General features: G+C 45.1%; 1 protein-coding gene across 2 annotated transcripts in view; it reads right to left on the bottom strand.

Moving 5' to 3' along the window:
• Nucleotides 1-4108: 4108 nt before the first annotated feature.
• Nucleotides 4109-15465, bottom strand: part of LOC122912377 (tubulin-specific chaperone cofactor E-like protein) — a 156859-nt gene continuing 145502 nt past the window's right edge. For both annotated transcript variants that reach the window (XM_044258063.1, XM_044258064.1), the window contains 8 exons: nt 13032-13142; nt 11663-11865; nt 10435-10598; nt 9747-9995; nt 6335-6497; nt 5079-5166; nt 4706-4822; nt 4109-4209 (listed from right to left, as the gene is read on the bottom strand). In XM_044258063.1, the coding sequence (XP_044113998.1) occupies nt 4109-4209; nt 4706-4822; nt 5079-5166; nt 6335-6497; nt 9747-9995; nt 10435-10598; nt 11663-11865; nt 13032-13142 (1196 nt within the window). The remainder of the gene's footprint in view (nt 4210-4705; nt 4823-5078; nt 5167-6334; nt 6498-9746; nt 9996-10434; nt 10599-11662; nt 11866-13031; nt 13143-15465) is intronic.

The following is a 15465-nucleotide window of genomic DNA, read 5'->3' as shown; positions in this document are numbered from 1 at the left end:
ACATGGTTCCCCAGAAAATGTCCTTGGCATTTAGTGTGTTCTTTAAAGCTATATTCTGGTAACGTTCTGCATCTGAGGTTTCGAGGAGGGGGAGAAATCATATTTTGATTGGTGTGGTTCAATAGACATTTGGGTTTCATGCAAAAAAAATTAAAAGGGGACACTAGAGGGCGCTGTTTGATTTTCTTTTTTTCCCCTCTGTTGTGTCGCAGATACCAGTGCATGGGGCACTGAAAAATGCCATCGTGTTCTCCAAACCAGGGCCAAATTACAATGAAATACAGGGTACAGAAATCCCCTGAGTTCCAGGAGAGAGGCTGGAAGCTTCAGCATAGGGTAGATGCTAAATTAATTCAGAAATAGTAAACAAGTAATTCTTTATTACCCTAAACCTGTATGAGTATCATCTTTGGATAATTACTAAATTCCTTTGGTTGAAAGAAAGATTTCAAGCTCCCACTAAATGTCAAATGGTACTAAAAATAGCTAGAATATTAGACAATGTAAAACAATTAGTGCTCTCAAGTTTTGCCATCAGGACTTTGAGTAGCGCACATACCTACCACTGGTTAAGAAACTAATTATAGAATTCCCAATTGTCAGAAGTGCCAGACCCCAAGATGTTGTTTCTTTTGATAGCAGACAAATACCAAGTTAATAAGATTCCCAATTAACTTCCTTTTAACCTTTGCTAAGCAAGTGACTTTTCTTTTCCCCCCACTCCCTTGAGGCAAATCTTTCTGAGTGGCAGGAAAAGGCAATGTTCTGGAGTGAATCTAAATATATACTGTCGTATGATTTACAATTGTATAGTCTCACTTTCTAACATAACAATATTGAAAAAAGGCTTCATATTCTCCCATTACAGAAGGAAAGTTAAGGCATCATGCTGCCTTAACAAGGGTCAAGATCATCTTCCGATTCTGCCTTCCAGATAGTCAGATAAAGGGTCTGTTTGGTTTTAGTTCTGTAAAAATATTTCCCTTGAATATGGATAGGAGTGACTGCCTCAAAGATCACGTGACAGCTGTCCCTGCGATTTCTAGTTCTTCTGTCCTCTGGCTCACCAGAAGCTTGTTCTTTGCTGCTCTCAGTTAGTTACAGCCACAGAACTGCTTCGGACAAGGAAATGGGAACAGAAGTGACATGGTGTCCCTTCCAGGATGTGAGTCTCCGCCTTCTCTCCCCCTGCCTAGGTGAGCCCTAAAGCCTGGTGTTGACCTGGCAGCATTAGGAGACAACAAAGTCTCAAGAGATAACAAGTGTTGGCGAGGATGGGGAGAAAAGGGAACCGGGCTGGTGGGAATGGAACTTGGGGCCGCCGCCACAGAAAACAGTACAGAGGTTCCTCAGAAAACTAAAGGAAGGACTAGCGTACAATCCAGCAATTCCACTTCTGGGTAATCGTGCAAAAAAGACAAACCACTAACTTGGAAAGTTAACTGTGAGCCCAGGTTCGCTGCAGTGTTACTTACAATAGCCAGCCTACAGAAACAACCTGAGTCCCTCGATGGACAAACGGATCAAGAACTGCTGATACACATACACACAGGAGCGCGCGCGCGCGCGTGCACACACACACACACACACACACACACACACGCTCTCTCTTATTCAGCCACAGAATAAAGAAGGAAATCCTGCCATTTGCTACATCATGGATGGACCTGGAGGGCATTCAGCTAAGTGAAATAAGTCAAAGAAAGACAAATCCTGCATAATCTCACTGAGACATAGATTCTTAAGAAAAAGTGAAAAGAAAGAGTTCACAGATATGGAGACTTGCCAGAAGTGGCCGGGGGGCAGTGGACAAAATGAGTGACGGAGTCAAAGTGTACAAGTTTCCAGTTAGCGAATAAGTAAGTCTTGAGGATGTGATGGACAGCACGGCCACTATAGTTAATAATACTGTGTTGCATATTTGCAAGTCAGTAAAGAGAGATCTTGAAAAGTTCTTATCACAAGAAAAAATATTTGTAACTATGCAAGGTAACAGATGTTAACTAGACTTATTGTGGTGATCATTTCATAGGACCAAAGCCCACTGGCATAGGCAAGAAAGAACCCTTAGTGGGTTTTTAAAAAAGATTTTATTTATCCATTTGAGAGAGAGAGCGAGAGAGTGCACAAGTTGGGGAGAGGCAGAGGGAAAGGGAGAAGCAGACTCCCCACTGAGCAAGGAGCCCAATGTGGGACTCGATCTCAGGGCCCTGGGATGACGACCTGCGTCGAAGGCAGATGCTTAACCATCTGAGTCACCCAGGCACCCCAGAAACCTTAGCGTTTAAGCCACTGAGATCCTGAGGTGTTCTGTTACAGCACCACAACCCAGCTTCTCCTAATGATAGACGTGCCTGGATGTCAACCAAGTGACAAATCAAAGGCCAAGAATAAAATTGTGGCAGGAACAGTTTTAATTAGAAGAGTTAAAAAAAAAAAAAAAAAGCTAAAGCCCAACAAATTATAGTCTTTCATTCAGAACTTTCTAATGCCTTTGATAAGAAAATCAATAAAGGCAAGTTATTAAACATGAAAACACTTCCTCCTTATGTGTTTTTAGCTGAGACCCATCTCAGAGAATCAAATAAAAGAATCAATGAGACATTCCTGTGTTCAATTCAGAATCTGACTGTGAACACCTAAACCACCAACTGCATCAACAAGACAGTTTTTCATGTGAAAATAGGACATGCAGGGAACATCGATTTCTCTCTTGGTGAGGAAGCCACATTGTGTCTCACTTGCAAGAGACATTTGAGTTCCTTAACCCCTCCCAATGCTCAGCTTTTCTCCACATCTCAAAATGTCCAAGCTAACGTAGACACATCTTTTTCCCCAACACCAGCTGCTCTCTAAGCCACCTCATGTAACTGGCAAGACAAGCTAGAACTTGTTAATCCTCCCAGAAGATGGGAGGTCAAAGCATCCTGGCACAGGCTCCGTCTACACTCCAATTTCTTCAGCCCAGCTCCAGTGTGACGTGGTACCCGTTACACACAAGACAACACCGATCACATCCACACCCACAGGCAAGGACATGAGGATTTATGCTCAGCTTTTCACAGAGTTTCCAGAAAAATGCAAAAATACCATCTGCTTAAATCCAAACAACTTCAAAATAAACTCCAAGTGGGTTTTTGTTTTGAACCTGAAAAAGAGAGGCAGTCCACGGACTGTGCTCAGCAGGGCCCTGGTTTGTACTATGTACAAAAGACAACGCTCCCTGATTCTCTGCCACTCTACACGTTCATGTCCTAATGTTCTGTAAGGACACATGACAAAACACATTCAAGCTCTGGGCAGTGGGGTCTACGTGGCCCAACAGCTGCTGCTTTTATGAAATCAGACCACGCAATGTAATATGCAAAGCTTAACATCGTAAGAATGATACCAGTCACCAAGTACTGAGAGTACTTGAACATGAAGTTTATTTAAGCATAAAACACATTAAAAATTATTTGGTTGATTTGTCAGAGAGAAGGGTCTGGGTGTGGGATGGGAGGTGGGGTTCCCCAGGTCTGCAAACAGTATCCCGAGTGGCCAAGCTGCCATGGCAAGGTGGAGGGACACGAGGGTAGCGAAGGAGCTCATCAGAAACAGGAGTGAGCAGCACATGCGTATCATAGATCAGACACTTCCAAACATCAGAAAGATTCCTTAGAGAGAGTCAGACCTTCCAGTAAATGCTTCTCGAGATTGCTCTGACAGGCCCTTTCTCGGTAAAAAACTGTGATCCAGAAATAGCACCGGCTTGAGAGATTTTTCTGATTAGACTTCTGGTCAGACTTCCCTAACCAGAGGTGTTTGTTTGTTTGTTTTTTCTTTATTGGTTTTTCATGGGAACCAAAGTTTCCAGTGACAACAGTTTGGACATTTTGGGCAAGATACCTGCTTTCTGCAACTGGCTTTTGGAAGCCCCATTGCATACTCTGAAAGAGGAGGTGGGCATTTCACACATTTCTGGGACTCTGACTATTGGAGGCAGGTGGTATCGCTTTGAGATGCTGGACACTTTCAATCAGGCTTTGACTTAAGGGCACACACATTTTATCCTACGGGGGACTGAAGTAAGTAAATTACAGTACTTTATATAGCAACCTTGAGTTAATTATGAGGTCGTGCCTGATTTATAGACAAAATGCCATAGTGAAATCTGGGTCATGATGAGAAGCAGCGTCCAAACTTGAAGTTCAATAGAAGAATTAGAGGCTGTGAACAGAGAGGAACATAGTAAGTCCTATGAAGAGAGATAGTTCTTTGATAGGAATCAGAAATCTGTGGTACTCAGCTAAATGAATGAACCCACTCACTTCACTGCCAAGAACTCACTTTCTCCAAACGGTGCTGACCGAGGTAGGAAAGAAGCAGAATTAACTCGACCTTTAGCTAAGTCCTGCTAACCTCAGGGAAACCCATGTGCTAAGGCAACTGCAAGAAATCTTGGTTTGTTGGATCAACCATCCCAGTCCCAGTCCCAGCCCAGGTAGACTTGGTGACCAGATTTAAGGCCAATATTTGGTCCTGAAATAGAGCTCACCAAGATGGTGCTAGAATTCCTTGGCATTCCCCTCATGTCTCCATCTTAATTTCTGGAATTTTCATAAGCCAGTTGCTGACTGAGTGGGCTTCCCGTGTGAGTGTCCCCTCCTCAGGGGAAAGGGCTCCCCATGCCCAGCCGCCTGCCCGGGACAGGGCATGCATCTACCTCTACAGCTCTTGCCGTCCTCCTGCAGGGTCCCAGTCACACAGCTGCACAGAGGCCCGTCGACTCGGCTTGTGCAAATCTGCTCACACCCTCCGTTGTCCTCACACCAGTCCAGCCCTGAAAAAGAGCAGCTGGTCAGGTCAAATCTTGGACGTAGATCTCAGGGCAAAGCTTTAAACAGAGGACAGCAAGAAGAAAAGCCCAGTGCCACTGTGGCACTTTCGGAGCCAATGAAAAGCTTTCACTGTGGGGTCCTCCACTTTTGGTCAGTCACCAGCTTCATATTGTAGTGGAACCGCACCCAAGAGTTAGTCCGAGCCTTTAAATCCCATTGTTTTAATAATTTATCATGTGTTTTGGGGGACATACATACTTTTTCTCCTAATAGGTCCCACTGAAATGATCTGTTCTTTAGGTTCTTTGGTATAATCCGTGGCAATCCTGGAATTTTGTGGGCAAGTCTGAAAGACAGAACACCGGAGGGAAAATTTCAGACAATTAAGCCGATAACTTATTCTTCACCACATCTCCAGCCTCCAAAAGAGGCAGCGGTTCCAGCCTCGAGCGCTATTGCTGCTCCGATTAATTAGAACCAATGCATTCTTGATCCTGAAGCCCACTGGGACTCGGGGCTTTATGTTGAACAGAATTAAATATATTCTCCACATAAGACTTCGATTCAAAGAGGCTTCCTTCCCAGGGATGAGGATTGTTGGATCGCATCTGGCAACAGGGTAGGCAGCTGCATGTCTAAGTGGCTTGGCCACGATTCACAGCTTGATTCTGCAAAGGCTGGGGATGCACAGGGCTGGAGTGTTAAAGATTAGGGAGCACATCGCAGGGCCGTGAAGTCTTAGGTGCGCCGGCATCTGTGGTGGGGATGTAAGCCTGGCGTGGAAGGGGGGGTTGGCTTGTCACCTCATTCCAGCAGCCCCTCCAGGAGCCCCTACGGAGCCTCAGGCCCTGGCGTGGGTCTGGATGAGCTGCAGGAGAATCATGGTCTAAAGAATGCCTAGATAAAGTACCCTGAACCCAGAAGTTTGTTTCGATCGTGTGCTGGAGCTTGGTCCCCACGGTTCCCTTCAGATCCAGGTGGCTTGGCTCCTTGAGACTCTGGTGTGGGTGCAAGGGTCCTCAAACGGGGCCAGTTTTGCCTCTTCCTTCTGCCAGATACCCTGGAGGGGTATTTGGCAATGCTGGGAGGAATTTTGGAGTGTGGCAACTGGGGAGAAGGTGCTTTTGCTTCTAGTGGGTAGAGGCCAACGTTGCTGCTAAACATCTTACAACACACAGAACAGTCCCTACAACCAAGAATAATTTGGTCCAAAAGGTCAGTAGTGCTGAGAAACCCTGGTCTAGTGCTATGCCCAGAACAGACTGACAGTTCAGAGACAGACAAGAGGAGTAAATGGACATTATTCTATCACATTCTCTCTCTTCCTATCTCAGCAAAGAGGACTGCTGCTCCTAGGCATCTGGGAAGGATTTCAACTTAGCCACTTTGAGGAGCCGTGAGCACCACAGAACCCTCGGGAGCCAGCCAGAGCCTGGCGATCATGATCCCCATTTTGGGCAAAGTGGGGCAGTGAGAAATAAAGCGAGGCATTTCATTTTCATGCCCTCACTTACTATTTTACAGGAGTACTTTTCGGAATCACACAGTGACACCGCACAGTGAAGATGAACTTCGTCGTAATCCCCAATGAACTTGAAGACAGTGACATGAAAGCGACAGGTTAGGGAGACGCCATTCTCCTCGATGCCTATGGTGTTATCTTTAATGTTCTGACACCTATTCAGGAGAAAATGGAATCTTTGCTTCACACATTGGATTCTATTTCATATAAAACCATCATGATAGGTAAGAATGTCTTTGCATTTGAGAGTGACCTCTGGACCGTGTGGGTTTCTTATTTACTACCATTCCCATCTATTTTCATAGTTTGTTTTAAAAGCATCGAAAAACACCTCAAATTAGTATCCTAACTACAACTAAAAGCGGGGTGACTGCAAGGACTATCCCCAGTCTCCCCATGGCTTCAGTTTCTCATTCTGCCTCTAACGGTGCCCTGCTTTACTCACCAGCTCTGCAACCACGCCATCAGTCCTCACCTTGGCTGTACTTTCTCTGGGTAATTATCACACAGGGGAGGGTCCCCTGATTAAAACCCTACTGTGCCATAACCACACATGTTAAAACAGGTGGGAGCTGGAGGAGAAGTCAGAGCAGTCCCAGATGAGCGGCAGGTGGCCGCTTCTTTTCTCCCCCTGGCCCCTACCCTTCATGGTATTGGGCCAGTGAGCAGTAACAGCCACCGGCCTCCCTCAGGCACACATGGGGTTCCTCAAATGTATCACAGCCACTTCTATCCCATTCTCTTTCCACGTGCAGTTTCCCCAGTCTGGAAGTCTTCCCATGCATGCACACCCCTGTTCTTTCCACAACACCAGTCTGTGGCTCCCCCTTCTCTACAGATACCCACTACCACTGCCCTGACCACGTGGGAAAGGTGGCTTTTCCTGGATTCCTGGAGCACAAGAACCCAGATGCCGTCCTCACTGGGTCTCAAAACACCCTGCAGGGCACCCAGGATGGATCTAAACATCTTTGCGGATGAATGCATGAGTGAACGCATGACTTGTGCAAAGGCTAGCCAAGAAGTTGTCTATAAATGATGAAGATAAAAAGAGCAGCTTTTTTTTTTTTTAAATCTTTCCTTCCCCAAGCCCACAGGATTAAATAGCTTAGTGATAAGGAAAATTAAAAACCGGAGTTATCCTCCAGCATCCCCACACCTCTTAGGTTTTGTAATTAGTCTTCAAGGCAATAGTTTCTTAAGTGTTTTGAAATTAAAACTTACTTGCCACACTTTTCCTTGTCACTGTTATTCATTTGAATAATCTTAATTGGTCCAAAGTTTCTAAAATGCTCACAGCCTTGCGATCTTCACACAGGCCTTCCCTCTTAACCAGACAACCCCCTCCCAGACAGATGACTTGTTATTCAGGTACCAGAAATGCACGGAGCAGAAGGAAGGCCTGGGGAAGCAGGGACAGGCTCTGTGGACAGGCTCTGCCTTGGTGCGCACACACAGGCCAAGTCTTTGTCCACCATCAGAGAAACAACCATCCTTTCAGATGCATTAAGATGCATTAAGAGGAGAGAGCAGCAATGGGCATGGGGCTACTTCTGAGTCCCTGGAAGATAGGGGTACCATCGATGCCTTCCACTGAGCTGCAGAGGAACAGCTAACCCCCCACAATTCTGAAGTGAACCCATTTTGCTGCTCACATGTTTGTCACTGTACATTGGTTTTCTCATGGAACAAGTTCACTGGGAACACGATAACCAAATCCCTCCAAGAAAGGTCAGAAAGACTCATGAATTAAAATTCCCTCCTATGACAAAAGCAAAAACAGTTTCATCTGAAGGCCTTTGTTCAGACCCTGGGGGAGGCTGAGATGTATGAACACGCTCACTCACTCACTCTTCCCTCTGAATGCCACTGCATCCTCCAAAGGAGACACAGGACCTCCAACAGCCCTAGTTCTCCAACAGGCTGGCATCGGCACAGGTGCTCAGATCTGAGCTCTTTCACTTTAGGAAAGGACTTTGATGGGAAGGAGAGGCATCCAGCCTATAAGCCACCGAGGAGTCACCACGTCCTTCCCTTCACCTCTGAAAAGCCCACGAATCAGCTCAGAAAGTCAAAAGCCTCTGCACCCCATCCAGCCAGTGAGGGAGGCCATGTATCTTATTGCTTGGAAGGATCCCTCTCTGACCCTGACTTGTTGAGTTGCCCTAGGTGAACTATGTACCTAACTTCTCTGCAAAGTAGTAGATATTCACTGTTTGCCCAGAACCATGCCTTCTTTTGAGAAACTATTCCTTTTCAACCTCAAAGCTGATTATAGTAGCCACAGCACTCCCTGACCACCTCAGGGTCAGTGCTGACCCAGGCTAGTCATGGTGGGTCAGGACATGTTACCCCCCAAAATACTGAGTATTTTAAGGTGAAGGAGTTTGAGAAAATGGCAGAAGCAGAAAGGTCATGGTGACCTTCCCCTGACTCTACTCCCCTGAAACAGGTCACAAAGCCCTCAGGTGACAGGAGCCCTCCCTCCTGCAGGAAAGGAGCACCCTTACCTCCAAAGAGAGACGGACACCAAGAAGAATCCTCATTAAGAGGCTCTGCTAAGCTTCCCCCAGTTTACTACACTTACCACATACCCTTTGATCTCTCCTACTTCTCTGTGGCTGTCCCCGCTTCATCTAACCTAGCAGAAAATACTCAGGTTCGACCACTTGTTTATGTCCTGATTTCCTTACGGAAGCTTCTGTGTCACCTAAAACCTATATTAAATAAATGCTGTTCTTGTTTAATTCTCATAGCCAGCTGGAACTACTGTTACTTGACATAACCAGTTTTTAAAAAATTAAAATAATTATTGTGATTTGGTCTATAGTCTTTTCTTCTGATTCATTTCTTCCATAAATTCTGTTACATAACCACTGTGTTTCAGGAAACAGAGTAGGTTCCAGGCATTTAGTGGTGAATAAGAAACTCCTTGGTTTTATAGGCTATTGTAGTTTCTTCTACTATTCTCTTCTTATACTCCATTATTCTAGTTCTCAAATTTTGACAGGTGTCCTGTTCACCAACCATCAGTTCTTCTCATGACATGCTTTTGTGTAGGTGATCTACATTTCTCTTAAGCTGAAATCTGAAGTAGGCAGGACACAATCCCCTCTTGGATTGCATTGCAAATAAAGCATTTTGTAGTTAATGCCACAAGGACTCCAGAATCTGCTACCAAGTTGCTGTGTGACTTTAAGCATGTTACTTGGTCTCCCTGAGCCTCAGCCTGTTCATCTACAAAGGAAGGTTTACAATGTCCACCTCACAGGCTGTTAAGAGAATTCTAGTTCATGGATGCGATATACAAACATTAGCTCCCATTCTCTTCTCTAAAAACGGATGTTGATCGATATTTATGCAAAGGGCTCTTGAGGCCTGTCCTCTGATAAGAGGCCACTCACCCTCCTTCAATGATGAAGTATCGGAGTTTGTCATTGCTGTCACGGGAAGGGGTGGCATAGCATTTGTTCAGGGTCAGGATCAAGTGTGTGGAGTCAGCCCCCACCACAAAGACCCCTACATACAGCACATCTCGAGTTGTCAGCACCACTTCGCCCTGGCGGTAAGGGTGTTTGTAGGAGGCATTTTTGTAGAGGGCCATCTTGGTGGTGAAGCTGCCTTCTTGGGTTGGAACTGTAAGGTTAATGACACTAAAAGGGAAATGATCATGAGTCCAGGGACCCCCAACAATTACATTTTTTCAATTACCACCATTTTCTTCCCTCTGAAAATGCAGAGGGAAGGCAAAGCAGACGATAGTAAAGTCTAAGTCCAAAATGGTACCCCAAATGGCAAGCTACATGTGGCCATTAAAATTAAAATGAAATAAAATTTGAAAAGCAAATTCCTCAGCACCCCTAACTACAATTTCCACATATATCTACTGTATTAGATAGTAACACAGTATATTTCCATCATTGTAGAAATTTCTAATCCATAGTGCTGGTCTAAGGAATTTAGGTGCAGAAAATATGAACTATTTCTTCCCTAGTGTTTCAAAGACAAATGCTAGCAAGCAATTTTGATTACGCTAACCTTGACTGTCAAGGAAAAGACAAAGCAATGCATATGGCCCATGAGATTCTTTACCTCAGCATAGGCTTCACAACAGAATCTAAGGAGATCTTGATATCCAGCTCATAAGCACACGAAAATTCCACATTGATCGTCCGGTCCCTAGTGATGATGTTGCCAGTGTTGTTGGCACTTTCGATCCAGATTGTGTTTTTATACATGATATGAGTGCCATTGGACTGCCGAGCAAAGGAAGGTCAGAAATCATTAAATGTGCGAGTGAGTATGTGGCTTGCATTTCAAACCCAACCCACAGCCCTGAAAGTGGAGAAGTGGCTTCGTTCCATACATAACCGAGAGACTGGTACAAGTCAGGACGGAGCTAGCTTCAGCATTTACTAACAGTGATGACGAAAGTATTGCAATGGATGTCGACAGCACCCTTCAGTCTGATAACCTTGAGTGTCCACAGAGGCTGAATACACGTACCCTGAATTCTAACTACCACCAGCCCCAGTTATCTGTGGGAAACCAAGATGGGGACAGCATGAAGTATTGCCATCCCAGGGTAAAATAAATCTTCTTTTTCAAGTCCTAATCCAAAATCTCTCCTTCACCAAATCTTCTATCAGACCTTCCCACAAGGACCACGATGAACAACGGCACATTGCCCCTGCTTGTTCCTTTCACTCCTTGATAAAGTGTTAATGATCCCGGTTATATATAACCGGGATCATATATATATATATATATATATATATATATATATATATATACACATACACACCTCTTCCTTCCTGGTGTCATATATATATTTATCTTCCTTCCATATGTATATATATGTATATGACACCAGGAAGGAACAGGAAGATAAGAAGTGAGATGCTTTGCCAACCTATACATTAGATAATCTGACATGAAAGGACAGGGTCTTGATGTATTTCTGTAGCCAAGTCTTACATGGTGTCTGACACCCTTACCCTCAAAACTCTTCCTTTACCTGGAAGCACAAGAGAAGCACAAGGAAGGTAACAAAAATGTGTCAATGTGCAGGACAGAGGATGACAGCAGACAGCGCAAACAGAGGACAGGAGCCTGTCACTTATCAAGATCTCTCAGTTCAATTAACCACTCAACACCAGATGATTCTCCTTGATGTCTTTCATATCAGCTTTGTGCTGTTTTCCATGGAGGGTATTTCTAAGGAGACGCCCCTGAAGTTGGCTTTAAAGCCACCCAATGTGCAAACACCCGGGGCTGTCACTACCTCGGCCAGATGTCCTTTCCAGCCCGAGGTTCTCACCTGCACAATGTTGCCGCAGTTCCCTTTGGTGTTGTTGATCTGAAAGGAGATGAAATCTTCCCCCTCGATGTGAGAACACTGTCTATCATTGATCCTCACGCCCTCCCTCTCAAAGCCGAGCTGGAAGAGTTTGCACTTAGATATGGATACTTCCATCTGGGATGCCTTGCAGGTCACCTCTGCATCAATGATGTCATGGGAGTCTGCGGGGAAGAGTTATGACGAAAGGCAAGTCAGGGGGAGTTGGTGGTGCTGCAGGGGCGGGGGGTGAGGCATCCCATGACCATTTCCTAGAGAAGAGGCTAATGATCTTCTCACAAAGGCTGGGCATTTCTAATGAAGCTTTGATCCAACCATATGAGTATATGAAATCATTCAAAGCAATAACTGGGATGTTGTTAAGCTTTTTTAAAAAAAAGATGGACCTAATAAAGTGTGTATTGTCTTTTCTTCCCAAACCCAGGACCTTGCCCCACTTTGGTGGGAGCTACTTTCCCGTGAGTTGTGCACCACATCTGGCTTATCCTAGAGGGGCTAAAGGATGTGCCCCTGGTGAGAGCAGCCACAGGCAGGCCGCTCCTGGAGCCCCCATGGATTCCCAGGCACCTGCTAGGAGACTTTTGACATGATTAGGCCAATTGACATTTTCTAGGAGTACATAAACACAAGCTAAGGAGCACTATAGAGACAGAGAGAAGCATTTTAGCTGCTCAGGTAAAGCCCTTGAAGAGCACCCCTCTGAGAGAGACTTTCAGTCAAGTAGGATGCTGTAATTCAGCACATGCCTTCTCAGTGATCTGGTTCCAGCCAAGGGCACGAGGTTGGGGGTGTAAAGTAGCACCTCCTTCAGGCCAGCATCATGGGTGTGCCTGGCGGGGACAAAGCCCTTCCTACCTTATGGATGCTGCCGTTGGGAACGGGTGTTCACTATTTGCTTCAAACCCTGCAGTTGCTTCTTCAGGACCCATTAATCTGGCTTTCAACGAGTCTTAGAGCACCTGGCACTCTTGCTCTGAGGGTTTCGTGTTTGCGTCAAACTGCCTGACTTCCCCGTGAGACTACAAGATCGATTTGGATCTCTGATGTTGAAGAGGGCTTCTGCTGAAACTGGCTGACTTGATTCATGTACACATTTAGGTGTTATCACTTATTGAAGAAGAGACTGTAGCTATGAGGAAATTAACATTAACCTACTTTTGAAGACATCACATTGCTTCCTCGTTCTGCCTCAATGCCCATGAAAGCTTCTCGAGGTGGGTCTCTAACTAGGGCAGCTGCGTGGGCCGCACCCTGGAGCCCTTCTGCACAGCCACCTGGCCTCCCTCAGGGGCCCCCCGGGCCGGGCGGGGAGGCAGCAGGCGCCACTCACTGTTGCCGTAGGGGGGTGGCTCCGCGCAGCCGCACAGCTCTCCTCCGTTTTCCAGCTCACAGGTCCGGTTGGGACAGTCCGCCCCCACACAGGGATCTTCAACCACTCCTGCTAAAAAGGAAAACACACAGAAGCGCGCACGACTTGATTTTCACACCCATGCTCGGCAGCAGGTGGCTGCACTCTGGACTTGCCGCTTTCACGGAGCTGGCGGTCGTCAGATGGCAGCTGCGAATGAGCAGACGGGGCAACTTTCCAGAAAGTGATGACAACTCAAGTGATCGGGCCCGGCTCTGGGGCCGGCACTGGGCTTCACGCTTCCGCTGCGGTATCTCCTCCAACCCTCGCGACCGCTCTGCGAATTAAGTACTATTTCACAGCGGCAATGAGCCCAAGGTCCACACAGTGGAAGCTGAGTGGTGAGGCAGGAATGCAGAGACGCCGTGAACTGCCAAGATCTACCCCTATCCTGTTCTTACCACATTGGTCGACCATTACGTGCATTGGTATCTTTGCCCTCAACCATCTATCTCCATACTCCCTTTCACCCAGCCTCCCCAAAGTTGCTGCTCTATAAGTATTTGTTAAGAATGTAAATTTTAGGACCAGTAAAGTCCCAGAGAGGTCCTTCGGATAGGACTTCCTGGTCTGTTTTGATTCATGGTCTATTTTTCTCATAAATGTCTATGTACTTAATTTTACAAAAATAGACAAACCAAAACCTACACACAACTCGCCAGCACTGACTTAGATTAATTGTACTGTTTTGCCAACAAGGGTAAAACTGTAAGTAAAAAACAAATGTATGTGGAGTGCCATCACCATCGCATCATAAACAATTATTTCTGTAGCAGATGAGTCCGCAGACCACCTGCAAGATTGTCAACTCCCCAGTTTAAGAAACGCTAATTGAGAGCGTTTTCTTTTAGACACTCATTTCTTTATTTAAAGAACCTCTCTCCCTATCAGATGTAATAATCCTCCTATTCATCATGGCATGGGATGGTGAGTGCTAAAGAAACAACAACTGTTCAATCCCACCATGAGCCAAGTTAGCTTCAAGAATTTAAAAACAAAGCAAAACCCGGTGCTGTCTCAGAAGCTTCTCCTGACTCAGCTGCCACGCCCCTCTGCTAAGTAACTCGCTGTAAATAGGTGGGAGTTGGGGGATGGCTTGGCATCACCCTGTCTTAATTCCCAGAAAGACAGCTAATGGAGAGCCACCAGCATGACCTAAATACATTTATTTTTAAAGGCTTCCTTTTGTAAGATCCCTTCACTTGACCAGTGTGTCCAGTAGCTACACAGTGCTAAGCACATAGCAGCCACTCAATGAATGTTATGGTTGATTCACATCACATGAAAACAACCCAAGAGAACAATAAAGTGAGACCAAAGCCCAGAGAGGAGAAAAAGCTCCTCCCTTACAAATATGGTGGTCCATACACCAACTGCCAAATAAGACATGCCCTTACACAGAGGGAAGTTTTTTTTTTTTTTTCCAGAGGGAAGTTTTTAAAGTTTCAAAACTGTTTATTTTGAACTGATTGAAAGTATTACTGAATTAGCACAACAGGGTAAAAGATTAAAGTTATCCAAAAAATTATGCTGATTTTCAACAGAGACTAGTAATTTGTCAAGAGTTTCCAAAATCATTGGATACATATTCTAATCAGCTATATTGGTTTTAGGATCTGAATTGAGTGCATCCCTATTCTTGGTCAGGTGTAGTCTGCAGATTTACTGAAATGCATGCAGTCTTGCGATGTGCCAGCTTTCCTGGTGGGACCAGGAGGCAAACCAGGTTAGTACATTCAGTTGGCCACAGTATCATACTGCATTCATAAGACAGGTGACTATTTTTGCATATGGACACATATGTATATGACACATTTATATACACATATATACATTATATGTGTTTCTACACATATTTGCTCCATCTATCTGATTCACTTAGTAAGAAAATGAGCAAATAGTATAATGGATATACACATCAAAATGATTTTTTTTCTTTTTTAAAAAAAGATTGTATTTATTTATTTGACACAGAGAGAGAGATTGTGAGAGAGAACACAAGCTGAGGGGAGAGGGAGAGGGAGAAGCAGGCTTCCTGCCAAGCAGGGAGCCTGATGCAGGGCAGGAGCCTGACACAGGGCACGATCCCAGGACCCTGGGATCATGACCTGAACCAAACGACTGAGCCACCCAGGCGCCCCCCAAAATGGTTTTCTTACTACAGAAAAAATATAAGAATTCATAGATCTACTGGGTGACAGGCATTAAGGAGGGCACGTGATGTGATGAGCATTGGGTATTATAAGCAATGGATGATACTGAACTCTATATCTGAAACTAATGATGTACTCTACACTGGCTAATTGAATTTAAAAAAGGAATCTACAGATGATTGGCTTCTCAGTTAATTTAATAT

This window comes from Neovison vison, chromosome 7 (genome assembly GCF_020171115.1).
Source record: "Neovison vison isolate M4711 chromosome 7, ASM_NN_V1, whole genome shotgun sequence".
Taxonomy (NCBI): domain Eukaryota; kingdom Metazoa; phylum Chordata; class Mammalia; order Carnivora; family Mustelidae; genus Neogale; species Neogale vison.
The sequence above is the reverse complement of the archived record's forward strand: the minus strand, read 5'-3'. Positions and strand labels throughout refer to the sequence as shown.